General features: G+C 39.6%; 1 protein-coding gene across 1 annotated transcript in view; it reads left to right on the top strand.

Moving 5' to 3' along the window:
- The window catches only part of KIRREL3 (kirre like nephrin family adhesion molecule 3), a gene marked incomplete at its 5' end in the record, with an annotated part of 152255 nt that overhangs the window by 21655 nt on the left and 112681 nt on the right, over window positions 1-17919 (top strand). Inside the window, one exon of the mRNA XM_015821452.1 lies at window positions 1762-1867. Coding sequence (XP_015676938.1) covers window positions 1762-1867 — 106 coding nt within the window. The remainder of the gene's footprint in view (window positions 1-1761; window positions 1868-17919) is intronic.

The following is a 17919-nucleotide window of genomic DNA, read 5'->3' as shown; positions in this document are numbered from 1 at the left end:
GTACAAGAATTAACCCCATTCTCAAAACTGTCCTGGATTAGTTTAATTAATGACTTATTTGCAGGCTGATGAGCTCGGTGTTGAAATCGCTGGTGACTGGGTTCATAAAGGAAGCCCCCCCCCGTAAAATTGTGGAAATTTTCTTGCTTATAAACAAGGTCATAGGCAATTTAAAACTGGCCTTTGATGTCTGGAATGTGCCATAGCTAATGAGTGCATATAAAACTATGTTTAAGTAACCGTTCTAGAAACTGTGTGTCAGTTTACATTTACAAACATTACAGTACAAACAATAAAAACTCTTCCCAACATGTACCTAGTAAAAAGCTTGGGAAAACTCTTTCATTCTCTAGGTATGTGAAGATTCATATCATCCCATATCTGTAACTGTATTGAGTTTTAACAATTCATTCGCCCGGTAATTGTGCGGATGACATTTCTATAATTCCTTGTAAAATGTGTGAAATCTCTCTCACACACATATACATCTTTTTCACTCTATCACACACACACACACACACACAGAGAGAGAGAGAGAGAGAGAGACAGACAGACAGACAGACAGACAGACAGACAGACAGACAGACAGACAGACAGAGATGAGAACCCAATATTTTTTCCTGGATTTTTGTGAAATCTTTTCTTACTATTATATGGGTCTTCAAATAGTTCTGGATCCCAGGGAAGAGAAAAGATGAATCTCTTTGAACAGCAGCTCCGTGATTTTGATGGAATTTTGTCATAGTTCTACAGACATATTCTGTGTCTCCAAAAACTATCAGTTCTTGGGTTCCTAGATAAAGACCACATACATAATTCAAGTGAAATCAGGCTACGATTAGGCTTTGTAAGGAAACCGGTGATGCACAACATAAGAAAATAGACCATGTCTGCAAACCACCAATTACTTTTGTATTTTGCTTCTCTTCTGAGAAAAAGGAGAAAGAAAACATTGGAGCTGGGAGGCTGGCAGATCTACTGTCTAATCACGGGTTTACTTTTATAAGGAGTCTTCTTGGGCTTTGACAAAAGCCACTTGCCTCCTATGCCTTGAGATGCTTAATTTGCTCCAAACCCAAAATGCATGTGCAAATGGTTCTGGGTTATTATTTTTTTCCTAAAAAAGAAAGTAATACAGTTAAAGAAGCCTGCATTGAGGATCAAGAATTGCAAAATAATTCTTCCCTGAAAATATCAAGAGGATTATAGAAGTTTGCTCCTTATTAAGCACCATGATAATAGAGCCCCTGAAATTTGTCAGTTCAAATGTCTTAATAAAATAGTAAAAAAATGCTTGCAAGGGTCATATCCCTCAGGCAGAAAATGGCCTCAGATGTCCCTGATCTGTGCAGATCTGCTTTTTTTTTTTTTTGCTGTAAAGAAGATAAGTAAGGATGCCTTTGGCTTCCTTACTTATCTATTCTGCTCAACAAATCCTTTGGATCTATCCTGATATGGAAACAGAGATACATGGCAAATGAATGACCTTTCCACAGTCAGTTGGGGAAGAAATTGCCAAACAAGTCGTAATTGCTACCCGATTTACCCTGCCTTTAGAGCTATCATTCCTTCAAGAAAAGGAATTTCATTGTTGGGCCATTAGATTTTAGACACTGAAGGTCAAATAGGTATCTTGGCTAGTTACCACACATCCATACATCACAACAGCAGAGCAAACGGGAGCTTTTCTTCAGAAAGACACATTTCTGTACACAAAACCATGAAAGCTAATAAATTGGTCATTGTGCTTTTTTTTTACAGATCCACCTCTCGTCAATCTGTCAGTAGAACCTCAGCCTGTCCTTGAAGACAATACAGTAAAGTTTCACTGCTCTGCCAAAGCCAATCCAGCAGTTACCCAGTACAGGTAAATTCGTAAGTTTGTAAGTTCGTCTGGAAATAACCATCATTTATCCTTGCTTGTCTGAATGTTTTAAACTGCTTACAACCATAGAAATGCTTGCTACTATTTCTGTTCCCTTGAGTGTGTAAAACAAAACTGTTTAATAATTAAAGCCAACTCAATCACTGCATTTGACTTAAACATTAACTGGGCTAGGAAGTTATAGTTTTCACTGGATGTTACTCTACTTGCAGGCAAAATAGGAAACATAAGGAGTAGGTGGGTTGAGTTGCTGGGAAGATACTATTTCCAAGAAAATTAACAGTATTTTTTTTCTTCTATATCTGTTTGTTAGTAGACATTTTGGAGAAAAAAGTATCCACAAGTATATATTCCAGGAACTGAGAATCAGTATTAAGCTTAAGCTAACAATGTGTATCAAGAGTCATGGTCAACACTATATAAATCATGGAATAGAATTATAGATTCTACTCAATTCAGTCCATATGACCAAAAAACTATTCTGATTATGTAATTGGAAAAATGAAATGTCGATTCTATGCATAGATAAACTCAGATCTTGGGTACAGTAAAAACCTGGACTTCAGTTCCTAGATTCTTAGCATTGTTCATGCTAACTGGGATTCTTTTTGATGGTTACACAACTGGAAGGCACAGATTAGTAATGTTGCTTTAATGGGGCAAGGAACATTAGCAGATATCATCCTCTTTGAATCAAGGATACCTGTCAACAATGCTCAATTTTCCTATTTTTTCATCTAAATTTCTTGCAGCTTTGGTACATCCTGGTGGTCTCTCTTTCGAGCATAACTATATTTGATTTTGTTGAGTTTGTTGAGTTCAGCCAAGGTTAGTTAGATGCTGCTTCAAGATGGGAAATGGGTTTTTTTTTCAGGCTTAGTGAAGGAGATGACCAGGCTGAGCCCAAGGAAGGGGTCAACCACATCATCAGTCATGAGTCCCTTCATGCCCACAAGAGATCTACCGCCATTTTGTTCAGGCCATTGTAGAGAGCTTAAGCTTGCAAAAAATCTTTATACCCATTTGAACTGCCTGGATCTCCTGATTTCTCTTGACAGTTGGGAGCTCTTCACTATTAAGATAAACTTTCACTTGTAAGCCCCATTGCCCTATTCACTACATGCCTCACCAAGTCTAAAGCTCCTGACAGCACTTCTATGGATCATCCATTGAAAGTTGGAGGTGCTTAACTGGTTGGGAATGTCTCTGTTTTCATCCAGACATTCTTTGAGTACTGCTTTATTAAACCATTTATAAGTACAGACTGCAAAAGAGCAGATGTAGTGGGGGTCTGTTGTTTTAGTCCAATTAACTGCGTGGAGTATGGAAGACATGCTCTTCTCCAGCAGAACACAACACACTTCTGCTGATTTCTCACTTCTGTCCCTAGGCTGAGCAGATAAAGCTGGTGACAGGCCCACCAAATGTTGCAGTGGAAATTCTTTGTGTTGATGATGTTGTTAATTCAGTAATGAACTCCAGTTGTGTCAGCTTGGTAACAGTCTGTGCATTTTGTTGAAGCTACTACTGTAATACATGTGGCAGCTTCTTCCTGATCTAACATACTGAGGTTTAGAGAGCAGTGATGGTGGACAAGCAGAACCATCTGTTCAGAGATGTAACTTACAGAGTTCACATGCTGAATGTGGGCTCTGTTTTGGAGAGGATTGCTTTATTATATGTTTCCTGCATAACCTTTGACTTCATGACTTGGACTTCATTTTATTTGATCACAGCTTTCAGTGTTGTTTCTAGTACCTACAAAGTGGCTTTTAAACTTTCCTCCCAGACTGTTAGATCTTGTCATTACCTCTGGGAGATCCAGATCTATGACTCTTCAGAAGCTTAATAGCTGGAGCTCTTTCTTATGGTAGAACAAGGATATGAATTTGGCCAATGTTGAAGGACAGCAACCACACACAATATCTTCTTGCTGTCTGGAGCTCCAGTCCCATTCACATAAAAGGTCCAAGTATCACTTAGGATGGTACATACATTAAGAGAAGAAGTAACTTGCTAAGTTTGGTTTATCCATTGCTTGCCTGACTCCTTGATGATGAAACAAAGAATAAATATGGCAGTGGCTTATATACATTTCAGCCTGGCCACCAGCAATTACATTCATTAGCTTTCTTTTTTCTAAGAAGGTTCTTGAGAGGTAACAACAGTGGTTCTCATATTCCTGGGCCTCAGTTCTACAATTTCATGAATCTGTATTTCTCAAACTGGGAGTCAGTTAGTATCTTAGGAGAGCACATGGTATTTTTTTGCTCACCTAAATGCTATGTAAAGTATTTAGTAACTTCAAATATTCTTGCCAATGTCTTTTTAGGATCAATTTTATTTTATACTTAAAAAAAAGGAATATGTATGAACTTGGGCCCTTTTAAATTGTTGGAGCCCTTGATCCAGTTTCTGTTCCTCGTTATCAGTTGCCTTAGCACTATTGTTGCAACCGGCTAGCAGAGTCAAAGAAAATGGGAAGAATCAGAGAGAGAAGATTCGATAGGAAATGTAGCATGGGTGGGTTTGTTGTATTTCACTAAAATTAGAAAGTAACGATAGTTGTTGAGTCTTAGCTGCTCTGGTGGAATTGCAAAACAAGTAACCTGAGTTAAGAGAAATACATCAATCAAGGTCCTTCTTTATTTTGGAGGGAAAAAAAGACTTGCCAGGAATTTGCCTTATGTCAAGAATATAATCGTATTTTTTCATATAAGCTAGATGAATGCTATAGGTTGTGGAGAGAGGAGGGATTGAACAATGCTGAATGGATTTCTGCTGTAGCATAACAAGTTCATTAAATTTTGTGGGCATATGGATATGACAGATAAACTAAGCCAACGGAATCTGCCAACTGTTTCAATTAATTTAAATAGGACAGCTCTTGAATGTATGAAAATGACAGAGTACCAACAGACACTATTCCTTTAACACTGTTATCGGTATGTAATACATTTGAAGATTGCCTAGGCAAGACTCTTGCCATGAGTCAAGATTTCTGACATCTAAACAAAATAACATCAAACCTCCATCCTGTAGGTAGAATAATTGGAAATTTAAAAAAAAACCAATGTGTTTGTGAGATTTAATGTTATCTAGTAGTAACTAGATGAAAAAAATTTTTTAAATAATTATGGATCGGAATATTTCTCTGCTAATGTGGACAATAAAATAGACTGGACCTACGTTGATTTATTGATCATTATGCTTTGCTGTTCCTATTCAGAAGCAGCATAGGTTTTAATTCATGGAAACTGGTTTCATCCTTTCTATATAAGGATGGTATGAGAGCAAGCAAAGCCTCCCCAGATCTTGGTCACATCAGTTGATGACTCATTCTTGTTAAGCTTTCCCCATCCTTTCCTTCAGCATAGCTACAGTATACATGCCTGTGTCTTCCCCTGCTTTGTGATGTGCAGAAGATTTCATGCAGAAATCTGTGCTTGTGTTTGCAATGAGGTTGAGGTGCTTAATTGTTGCTTATTCAAGTGCGTCAGAGCATTAGCTCCAAAGGTCAGGACATATTAGAGAGACATATTAGTGAGGAATGCAGTCTAAACCTGTGGTGTTGTGGCTGTTCCAAAAATGAAAACCTTGGTGTAGCACATCCTCCAGCTGCATGTTGCTAGAGGGACTATCTTTCCCAGAAGTCTGCGGGAGACTTCACAAATGTTATTCTTGAAGTGCCCTGTGTCCTTTTTCAACTATCTTGGAAGAGCTGAGGTCAAGAACTACCAAATTGAACGTGTGAGGAGATGGGTGGTAGTGACTCAGGATGATTGAAAATAGTTGCAGGCAGAGCAGTGGAAAAGAAATTGCCCTTTGCCTTGGAGAATCTCTCTGTGCTGGGGGAGAAAAAAAAATCACATAGCTGTATTCTAAGAAGTGGGATAAATTGACTGTTTGGTATTCTTTGATTCCCCAAATCGAAGAAAGTTTAAGGAGGTGACGGAGGTCTGCTGCTAGTTGATTTCAGAAGCTGTAGTTGTGCTCAAGAGGGGAGTCACGGGTTTCCTGTGATCTGCTACTTGCTGCAAGGTCACTTCAGGACTCCTTGAGTAGCCATATGACCCTAATAGTGCTCTGGACCTCAGCTCTAATCTCAAGCCTACCTGTCCTACTATGTCCCCATTTAGAGTGAGTTACAGTCCATTTGCAAGTCCTATAAAGGAGTGAAAGGAATTTTCACATGCAGATCGACTGGTTACAAGAGCTTAAAGAAGATCTGGGGGAGAAGGAAAGATTAAAAGAAGAAAGAATTAAAATAAGAACGCAGGAGGAACATGGAAGTAGACCACAGAGATAGAAATGTATAGATTAAAATAAGAATAGTCATAGAATAGTAGTAAATTTAGCATAGGAAGTTCTCAGACTTGCAAACATCCGTTTAATGACAGATCAAAGTTATAGTCACTTATGACCAGCCCATCGTGGCATTCCCCACAGTCATCTGATCAAAATTTGGACATTACAACCATTGCAGCATCTGGCCTTGTGATTTGCTATTTTCCAGGGGGCGTCCAACAATCAAAGTCCTTGTGTGACTCACCTGTATGTCTGTGCACATTCTCAGTCATCCAGGTCATGGGTGACCCAAAGGTGTTTTTTCAAGAGGCAGCTGGAGTTTGTTTTTCCTAGAAGACGTTTTACTTATCATCCAAGAACTTTCTTCAGTTCCTGAAGAACTGAAGAAGATTCTTGGATGAGAAGCCAAACGTCTTCAAGGAAAAGCAAAGAAAATCCAGTTGCCTTTTGAAAGAAGCACCTTTGGGACTTGCCTCTGTATGCTTTGCATACTCAGCTCAGGATGATGGGATTGCAGTCCAAAGAATCTAGGGTATAGGACTGAGTAAGGCTGGTTCATGACAGTGATGTACTGGAATTTCTGGCAAGAATTTTTGTTACCGGGAAATTTGAAGAAGAGATAAAGTATAAATAAAATATAAAAATATAAAAGAGATAAATGATAAAGCCACACAATTGATGGTTTCCCCCCCCCTTTTCCCCCCACCGGTCTTCTCTCAGTGTCTTCAATCGCAGTAATGTTCCCAAGACACTGTAGAAAAATATTTGTGGATTTTATACTTCCAGCAGGTGCTCTACTAGTTTTGTCTAATTTCAGATAGGTCAAGAGACAAAGAATCCAGCAGTATTACAATAAGATATGGATAAGAGATATTATCTTCTGACAACACCTTTAAGAACACTGCCTGAGTTATTTGAAGAGACAGCATCTTTAACAACAACAACACCTGTTTAAAATCGAGACCTTTCTTTTGAGCTGCAAATCTCACTTCTGTTTCTGTGGCATATTCAGCCAGATTTGGGCCTCTGTTCTGCAAATGCTCCATTAGTCTCGGCAAAACATTAATCTGTTGTGACTGGGTCACCTCCAAATGAAATGCTTCTTGTACAAATGTAGTCGCCTTCTTGAATCAAGAGCTTATTGTGGCCACGTCTTCTCTGGAATACTTCATGAAGGACTAAAGAAGACTTGTCTATCATAGAAGAAGGTAGCAAATCACAGATTTCTGTCAGATCAAATCCTAAAGATCTACCAAACTAGATTCAGTCATTTTCTGGTCATTAATCTTCACAAAACATTCATTAGAACAACTGGAAATGAGCATGTATTTTGGGAAATTACTATATAAACACATATAGTAGTGGTGCTAGGGTTTTGTAGACTCTCAAAAATAAACATGTTCTTAATTTACAGTCCCAACTTAGTGCAATGGTTAGAATGCATATTGCAGGCTAACTCTGCACACTGCCAGGAGTTCGATCCTGACCAGCTGAAGGTTGACTCAGCCTTCCATCCTTCCGAGGTCAGTAAAATGAGGACACAGATTGTTGGGGGCAAGATGCTGACTCTGTAAACCTCTTAGAGAGTGCTGTAAAGCACTATGAAGTGGTATATAAGTCTAAGTACTATTGCTATTGCTATTTACTTTACCTGTCTTCCCATCCACGTGGCATGCCATCCTTTACAAGTTGCCAAAAAGAGGCTATGAAGGCAAATCAAAACTGAAGATCCTGATTTTTGAAAATTCATTTTAAATATTAAATCAAGAAAGAGGGAGGAACAAGGGAGGACAAAACAGGGAACGTCCTACTGGCGATAAGGAGGTTGCATAAAAATCAGGAAAGCGCCACTTAGCAAATGAAAAAGCATCTAGAGAGGTTCTCCAACATAATCCAGCTAATCCATGTGTGGTGCTGAGAGAACAGGAGCTTAGTTTGCTAGCTAGCCGGGGAGTGCAGTAACCCGCAAAGCCTTCTGGCCATTAGTGGCTAGTTAATCTCCATGGTGGAGATCATCTGAGAAGAGCCAGCATCTGTACGCTGTTGATTCACGTCAGCCAAGGACAAATTCATTTTCTGCTACTAGCTTAACATTTTCTTCCACTCCTTGGATTACAAACTACTTATTATAGCAGGCAGGCCCAAGGAGCCGAAACAGCTGCTGCTGTTAGATAAGAAGGCAATTTTGGCTGTCTGTAGCATCCTTGCCTGCTTCTGCACTGTTAGGTAGGGAAGGGGGAAAGTGTTTGGGGTAGAGGAGTCCTAAGGATGATAACAGGGAAGGCTGGAAGGAAGATGTTGTCACTTCCTGGGCTTAATCAAGGCGTGAAGCTTGCATAAACTCAGAGAGTTAGCCTGTATCTACCATCATTTCTAAAAGATGAAAATCCATGAATTTGTTTTCCAGCCTGTGAAAGAGCAGAAAACCAGCTCAACATATTATTTCCAGGAAGCTAGCATTCCTTCTAAAGAGTTTTGGAGCTAAATCTGAGGGCATTTGTATACAATCAAAAATTCACATTTTTGCAATAGAAATTTGGTTTAAGATACGGAAGTCTGAATTTTAGCTAAGTATGATTGGAGGGGGCAGATGTTTCCCCAAAATATAATTTGCTACATCTCATGTTGATTCCATTTCCATAAAGTATATCTTAGGTTCAAGATCCATGCTTCAGGATCTCTTTGGGACAACTATTTAGTTTACTCTAAATATTTAAATATCTAAATAGGAGCCCTGGTGGCGCAGTGGTAAGAATGCAATAGTGCAGGCTAACTCTGCACACAGCCTGGAGTTCAATCCTGACTGGTTCAAGGTTGACTCAGTCTTCCATCCTTCCAAGGTCGATAAAATGAGGACCCATATTATTGGGGGCAAGATGCTGGCATTTTTAAACTGCCTAGAGAGTGCTGCAAAGCACTATGGGGCAGTAGATATGACTAAATCTAGTGCTATTGCTATTACTCTGCTCACTATTATCTTCAATGAACCATATTGTCTTTGCTCAAGTAAATGAAATTGTTACTTGTGGGGTGAATAGCCCACAAGTGGTCTCTGCCCCATATCTCAACATATCTACTGGGTATGCTTTTCAGTTCCTTTTGTTTGCTCTGAATACTGGGAGTTATAGCTGAACATCTAAAAGGATGTAGCCTTAAACCTAAAAGAAGACCTTCTATCAATATAAAGCTGCTTTGAATTTCACAGTTGCCTCCCCAAAGATGTGATTTATAAGTATCATATGTATTAGTCTTGTTCCATTATCAAACACACGGCCCAATTAGTGATAGGTCATTTAATTTTCTTTTATACTGTTTGCAAGCTTGACTTTCTTTCTGCTTTGTGTCATTCTCTGCTATGTATAATACCTAATCACTACACTTTCTCTGCTGTGTATCATATCTAATTATTGTATGTTCTCTGCTGTGTACAGTATCTAATTATTGCATTTAATGAATGAATAATTGTAATGGATAGGAAACAGACATATTTAGGGGCTCAGTGTGTCTCAGTGCACATTCCACACAGTATCATCTCATGCAGAATTATATATGACAGTGACAGTGACCACCCGTTTGCAAAAAAAAAAAAAAAGGCATTATAGGAGTCTTTTTTTTTTTTTAAAAAAAGGAAAGGCCCTTTATTTTCTCTCCATAGAAGTGAAAGGCAAATCAGAGGATGCAAACGATTGTCACTGGATCATCACTGAGACAGGAGAAAAACCCATGCTAGGGTCTCCTAGCATTGATATCTACCTTGGCCCTTCCATCTCCCCAGTCCCCAACAAAAGCCTTATTTGACAGCAATGGTCAATTATGGAAAGCTGCCTGCATTTGAAATTGCCCATAAGGCAGCAGTATTGTGGGAAATTTAAGATGGTTGGCAGTTTTTCAGGCAAAACCCCTGCCGCTAGCTAAAGCCATGTTCATTTCATGAGTTGGGTGACAGGAAGAGAGAAGTGCCTTACTGGATATATGTTCAGCCAGTTTCGGCAGAGGATTAAATCAATAACGACTCAAGCTGTTGACCAGCATCCAGCCATAACTTGTTTGGGCTCCTTCTAAATTCTGTGTCTTGACCACACTTCAACTTATGACAGGGCTAGGGAATCTTTTTTGGAGGTTGAGGACCAAGTCACTTCTGGACCTTGATGGTCAGGGACTAATGGTTAACAGGACACAGACATAGACAAAAAGGGAAGCAGAGAAATCAGAGTAAAAACCATCACTTTCCCCAATTTTGTTTTTTATCTTCCTTTAGCTCACTCTTCTTCTACTGAAATGATATTCATGTGTCTTACTAATGCTTCTGGGGCTGATTCTTGGGAAAAAAAATTTTAATGATGCTCATCTAAGAATTGCAAGCAACCTTGAATGAAATGGTGATAGAATAAAACCCAGGCTACAGAGTAGCCAAAAAGGAGAAGACTAGGAAAACCTGATGGCAATTTTCTCAAATTGGTCAAACAGGACAGAATTCCTTAAAAAATGGACTTGAGTGACTAACTACTTGGTGACTTATTTATACTTTGACATACTCATTGGGCGTTGTGAGTCAAGTAACACCCTAGAAAATGCATTACTAAAACCTACTAGGCTTGAGGGTTTTTTAGCTTGGCATGTTGTGTGAACTCAACTAGTTAGAAATGTTTTATAGTTGAATGTCTTGTTTGCTCCTAGACCATGCATTAACTCAGTAACAAAACTCTGTGAACAAAACCACTGGTTGCTTTGCTTTTTCTGGGGGATTATCCTCCAGAATGGGATGGACAAAAATTTGCCAATGATGCGAGAGAGAGAGAGAGAGGGGGGGGGAGAGAGAGAGAACAAAGAGTAATTAGCTGCTGCTATCATTCCATCACCTCTGAGTTTGGGCAAAATTAATGTGAAGCAACAGAATCAGAGCTACATGAAATGACTTTCAATTAAACTCTCCTCATCAGTTTTATTTGTCAATCATCTAGAACCTTTTTGATGTCAGCAATGTATCCGGGGATGTTTCCCCTCTCCCTTCCCCTGTGTTATTTATTGCTCACAACCAGAAAGAGAGCCTTTAAAGTGAAAAGTTATACAGATATAATAGCAAAAAGATCTATAATTCATCACCATGGGCTGGCTTTGCTGAGAGTTTGTGGCAAATACATGTGATCGGTAAATAAATACCCAAAAAACTTTTGAAAAATGGAAAGTCCTTCAGCTTTTACTTCTTCGTCCTCTGTTTCCACCAGGGTTCTGTTGTTTCTGGATAATGGCGTGTGAGAGTGTGTATAATGTTAATGAGATTTTAGAAGGGGTAGTAATAAATGCCTCCAATCTCATACTGATACGCTGCTCCCTAGTACAGAAGTTTGCTTGTGTTTTTTTTTTTTAAATAACTTTTATAACCAACAGCAGAAGCACAAATATGTTGGAGCAAAAAAAAAAAGTCAATCAGAAGAAAAAAAGTCTGGACTACTGGTATAATGAATGCTTGACCCTGTTGAACAAAGGGTAATGGAGGAATACGGTGACCTTTTACAGAGATCCACAATCAAGAATTGTATAGAAAATAATAAAATGTTCTAATTCTTGTTATAATGAGTAAGAGCATTGGCAATATATGAAGTTTCTAAGAAACACCAGAAATAATGTGTTGACTTCTGCAGTCAGCAAGAAGCAGACCAGGTAGCTCTTATTTAAAGACCTAAACCAAATAGGAATTGCAGCGTCCCTTAATCATCTATGACAGTTCAATTAGTCAGTAGAGCACTGTTAATAGGGAAGAGGTTGGTGCACAGGCAATCCCAAAAAGGGGTAAAATTTGATCCCAAATCAACCTAATCCCCCCCCCACCAAGGCTCTTGTGCTACTAACTGTTTTCTGAGTTTTCTCTTTCCTCTCCTTCTCTTCTCTTGTCTAAATCAGGAAGGCACCTGATGAACATCAAGTTTTCTTTGAGAAATTGGGAATGGCAAGGAAAGTCTCTTGAGAATGACGAGCAATAAACATCGAAGAGAGAAGATTGTCTCAAATGCTACTATTGCAAGTCCATTTCAGAGCTGCAGCGATGACCATATTTGTTATCTCTGATTGGGAGAAGATGGAGAGTTACTAGGTTACTAGGTTTACTAGAACTGTGATGGCACAGTGGTTAGAATGCAGTATTGCAGGCTAACTCTGCTGACTGCCGGCTCAAGGTTGACCTTCCGAAGTCCGTAAAATGAGGACCCAGATTGTTGGGGGACAATATGCTATTTATTTATTTATTTATTATTCCAATTTGTATCCCGCCCTTCTCCCGAAGGACTCAGGGCGGCTCACAACATTATTAAAAACAAAGAGAGACCCACACACCCCACCGAATAAAACCAAATTAAAACCAATATTTTAGTGTTGTGATAATTAAAATTTCTAAAAAACCCAATTTAAAAATCCTCCCTAGGCCAGGCCCNAGAGAAGGCCCTCCCCCTGGGGGTCGCCAGCCGACATTGCTTGGCCGACGGCACCCTGAGGAGACCCACTCTGTGGGAGCGTACCGGTCTATGGGAGGGAATCTGTGGCAGAAGGCGGTCTCGGAGGTAGCCAGGTCCTATGCCATGGAGCGCTTTAAAGGTGGTAACTAACACCTTAAAGCGCACCCGGAAGGCCACCCGGAAGGCCACTGGCTGACTCTGTAAACCACTTAGAGAGGGCTGTAAAGCACTGTGAAGCGGTATGTAAGTCTAAGTGCTATCGCTATTGCTATTTACACATTAGGCTAAATTGTCATCTGCTTTAGGTGGCTTACATCTGCATCACAATTGGATGAATTGCACAATATCCTAAGCTCTAAATCATGTACTGTTTGGGCTCACACATCATGCTAAATCTCAGGCAGATCTACTATGTGGACCAAGTCTCTTTGTGAGACATGTTGAACATAAGAACGAACTGTGTTTTAAGAATTAATCAAGCAAGAGAATAGAAGATCTTGTATGTTACTAATTATATTCCAAATAGCTTTCCTTAACCCGCAAACAACTCCCAGAACTGGCTTTTGGTCACAGTGCCTGAGATTTTAGGGAGCTGTCAACCAGCACATATGGAGGACACCAGGTGGATAAGGCTATTTTAGAGCATATTTAGTGATCCACACATTGGCTTCCTCTACTTTGCAGCTGAAAAATAGGACAGCTATTCTCATTCCAAACATCACTTCATGAGCTTCAACTCATACCGTATGGCACATTGTCAACAGTTTTGCCATGCCTGCTATCTCACTGTGTACCACACTAGTCATGTTCTGCTGATTTCAAAGCCAGTAGACAATTGGTACAAATACACAATAGGAACCTGATGGAAATACATAAGCAATATCCATACATGTTTAAGCCCAGAACTAATTTGATGCTAAGATGCTCATTTGCATTTTTCTTAGCAATCATTCACCCTCATTGATTGTATAAGTTCAGGTAGTGCTTCCCAAGCCTGGATAAACTACCCAAAATTGGTAAAAAAAAATAAATCATTTTTCATAGGGTAACCACACACAAACCCATTACTTATCACAACAGGGATATTTAAATTGACTTAAAGATTGCCAGGTGTACTAAAATGTATTCGAAAATTTCCTAAAGTATTCCTATCCAGATTGTTGGGGGCAATATGCTGACTCTGTAAACCGCTTAGAGAGGGCTGTAAAGCACTTTGAAGTGGTATATAAGTCTAAGTGCTGTTGCTATATCACCCACAGGGGTGAGAAAAGAATTTTCATTTTTACGTTATATTCTCCTTTGCATGGCATGCATTAAGAGGGTTCTGCTACATTAAGCTCTTTTTGAATAACAAACCCAGCGACATCGATGTTTTTAAAAAGGATCCTCTCAAAAATGTCTTAGAAAAAGCAGATGGAGACCATAGTCCCAAGTCAGTGAGAGCCACACACATGCATGCTCACTCTCACTCTCACCCACACTAACACATACACAGAGAGAAAGAGAGATCTGACTTCAAAAGGTAGTGTAACCATTAATTGCCAACAGCTCTGGAGTGTGCATAGCCCAACACGCAAACTCCCAGCTTGAGACATTAAAATCTAATCACTGCAACAGCTGGCTTTACTTTGCAGCACACCCGCCCTGAACAGCAAAAAGAAAGTCCCGTGGTTCAGCCGAGGAGGAAGTAACAAAAAGGAGATGGAGCTCTGATTTTAGCTACCAAGCCAGCTCAGCAAACTGTGGCTAAAAATATGAGAGTGGGTGGAACACGGCTTACTTTACTTCACTGCTGAATAGGCTGCTAGCCTATCAGAGGTAGCGTGCACATTCTGAGCATTATTTAAGAGAGGAGGTACGTGTGAAATAATACAGACTTGTACGCCTGCGCCAAAGACATGCAGTGAATTGATTCAAGCCATGGAACTTCATGAATCCAAAATTATTATTTATTTATTTATTTAAAAAAGGCCTTTCTGAATGGATAACATAGCCAGCACTAGACTTACATTTCCCCTGCCAGAATGGGACAACTTGCCAAGCCAACTCTTAACGGCCAACTCATCACAGTCAATTCTCCATGGCCAACTCACTGTGGGACAATTCAACAATTCAATTGAATTATTTAAAATAATTTTAAAATGTTTTAATTTTTGTCATTCACATTTCATTTTGTCCATCCTTTGGCATTCTTTCTTTAAGGATTCTGTTCCACTCTTTCTTCGATATTAATGCAACTCTTGTCCCATGGCAAGTTGGCATGATGAGGTGTCCTGCGGTGAGTTGGCCATGTTGAGTTGTCTCAGACCCTCCCACTTCTATCCCCTCCTTTGTTCATTCTTCCTTTTCATATTTTAATATAGCTTCAGGTTTTAAAGTCCGGTTAAGTAGTGCATCTGGCCAACCTTGGCTGATCTTCAAGAGCTAAGCGCATTAGTACTATAGTGGAAGATTCATAGTAAACTAGACTGTGAAATTGAAAAAGATATCCAGGAAGGAGGAAGGGAGGGAGGGAGGGAGGGAGGGAGGGAAGAGAAGAAGAAGAAGAAGAAGAAGAAGAAGAAGGAGGAGGAGGAGGAGGAGGAGGAGGAGGAGGAGGAGGAAGGAAGGAAGGAAGGAAGGAAGGAAGGAAGGAAGGAAGGAAGGAAGGAAGGAAGGAAGGAAGGAAGGAAGGAAGGACCCTTTCATAATTCATCAAGAAAACATGGATATATCCAAGAAGTCACCAGGAATTATGCTCAACCCCAGGGAAATTTGAACCTTTTGTACCACTCCTAAGATAAATCACAAAGCTGGAGTTGGTCCAAATAAGAGTCACTGCTTTGGGTCTTGTTAATTTTAGTGAACCAAAAAGAGGGACAAAGTTGGTTGCTGGCTGAACAAAATCTATCACAGCCCAAATGGGTGTGCAGATGCCAGGGTCAACTTTCATCAGCCTGAGTGAATATGAAGGAAAGTTGCATGCAAAAAAGTAAACCTTGGGGAAAGTTACCTACATTGTGTGCATACCATAGAAAGTTACATTTCAAATGCATGCATGAGCATTTGATACAGCAAAGTATATGAAAAAAAAATGCAGATTGATTTTAGAAAATTAGTTGAATAATAGTTGAATAAATGTGAAGCTGAGATGCACTAGAGATAGACTGAGCTATACATGTCTTTTCCGCTTGCTCAGATCCATTGCAGTACACATATTGTTCCTACTTTTAATCTCCACATGTGTCAGGCTTCATGCTAGACATAGCAATAAATCTCATCTGTCCAGTCTCTTATCCCCACATTCAGGCACTTACTTATGGCAGACGCTCAAAGGCACAACATGGCTAGATTAATTGCCTTACTGCAGATAAGAATGAAGTCATATATCATATATGAACAAGAGATCTGTTTTCAGAAGCACAGAAATTGCATATAGATATGTGCTTCAGAGTTTCGGTTCCAAGACTTTGCTTCTTGTCTTTTTCAGTTGGTGGAAATTTAGCCATTCTTCTTAACGTCCAAGATTAGGAAGCACCTCCTCAAGGATTCACTTAATGGTCCTGAGGATTATTTCTTTCTTGCTTGCTAGCTTCCTTTCTTAGAATCTGTTTGGAACAGAGTCTGCAGATCGCCTTGTGGAGATATGCTTACCTGCACACAATGAATGGCACCGTAGTATACCTGTACAATTATTGTTATTGTTGTTATTGTTAATTGCATTGTGGATAATAGCAAGAGCATTTAGACTTATACACCACTTCTTAGAGCTTTGCAGTCCTCTCTAAGCGGTTTACAGAGTCAACATATTGCCCCCAACAATCTGGGTCCTCGTTTTACTGACCTTGGAAGGATGGAAGGCTGAATCAACCCTGAGCCAGTCAGGATCGAACTGCTGGCAGTGGGCAAAGTTAGCCTGCAATATTGCATTCTAATCACCGCACCACCACAGCTTTTAATATTGCTGTCATAGTCCGACATTACTACGTACTAATGCTGTCCATTCAGAATCATCATGAAAGCTCTGAAATTAAGGCCTTTTTAACATTTTTAGATTGACTTGGGAGAACTTGATGAGCTTTTCAAAGGCGCTAGAACAAGGAACGTGCAACTAGAAATGCTAGGCTCACACGAGGCTTAAGCAAACCCTTGGACATGACTTCTAAGATCTTATTGTTAATTTTGCTGGGCTATAATTATTTTAATAGTAATTTTATTAAAAATTATAAAAACAAAAATTTTAAAAAGTAGAATCAAAAATAGAAAAGGAAAAATCTGAAAAAATGGGCATATTAGAAATACAGTGAGGGTAGCTCAATGGGAGTAGAACCCTCCAGTCTAAAAAAAAAAATCTATTTTCCTACTTTGATCTCTCTTTCTGCCTGACACCGACACACAGACATACTCACAACCTATTTTCTCTTCTCTTTTTCCTCACCCAGCAGGCTGTGTGAGTTACGAACAATGAAGGTTACCAATTGCTCTTTCCAAAGGTCATCTGAACTTCAGCTCAAAGCTACCTGTAGGTTAAGGGTCAGGGATCAAGGGTCAAAGATAATAGACTACCACATTTGATTGCTCACCTACTGTCAGCCTTCCAAGGTAGACCAAACAGGAAACAGACCAGATAAGTTAATTCTATTTTATTGTAAGGCTACGTTACAGTTACATTACATTACAGAATCTTGTAAATCTGAAAGTACAAATCTCCTTCTGTCTCCTTTTACACCTGATAAAGCAGAGATGTTCCTGTCTGAGTTACTTTCTCTGCCTGTTATGCAGCTCGGGACTACGTCCTCTCTTATCTGATAATTCCCTCAGCATCATCTCTTCCTCCATCTCTCAAGTCATTCCCACATACCATCGCGTGTACTTCTTGCTTTAGCAACCGTTAAAACCCAGCGATGTACAAACATGTGCAAATCATCTAAGTAACAGAGCTGCAACGTCCTGTTAGAAGATGATTAGGGAATGCTGTATTAACATGATGGGCTTTTAATGCCTTTATAGGCTTTGAATGGAAGCTTGCAGCGAGCATCTTTGAAAGAGACAATGCAACACTGCTGCTTTTCCTCAGGGAAGAGGAGACTCAGTGGGAATGGCTATTTTGTTCCTGCATCTTCCCTTGCAGTTGTCCCTTAGCAGCTAGAAAAGGCCAGCTCCATCTTGATGCACAGAATTATTATCTCTCAATTGCAGGCAAGGATTAGGGATCCTACTGTGAATTTATGTTACTCTCCACATGGGGGGGGGGAGACCCTAAAATGTAATTTAGCTGTCTTTAATCAAAGTTATTCC

This window comes from Protobothrops mucrosquamatus, unplaced genomic scaffold (genome assembly GCF_001527695.2).
Source record: "Protobothrops mucrosquamatus isolate PMUCROS unplaced genomic scaffold, P.Mucros_1.0 scaffold1333, whole genome shotgun sequence".
In the NCBI taxonomy this organism is placed as follows: domain Eukaryota; kingdom Metazoa; phylum Chordata; class Lepidosauria; order Squamata; family Viperidae; genus Protobothrops; species Protobothrops mucrosquamatus.
Note: the sequence above shows the minus strand (reverse complement) of the source record. Positions and strands in the feature narration are given on the sequence as shown.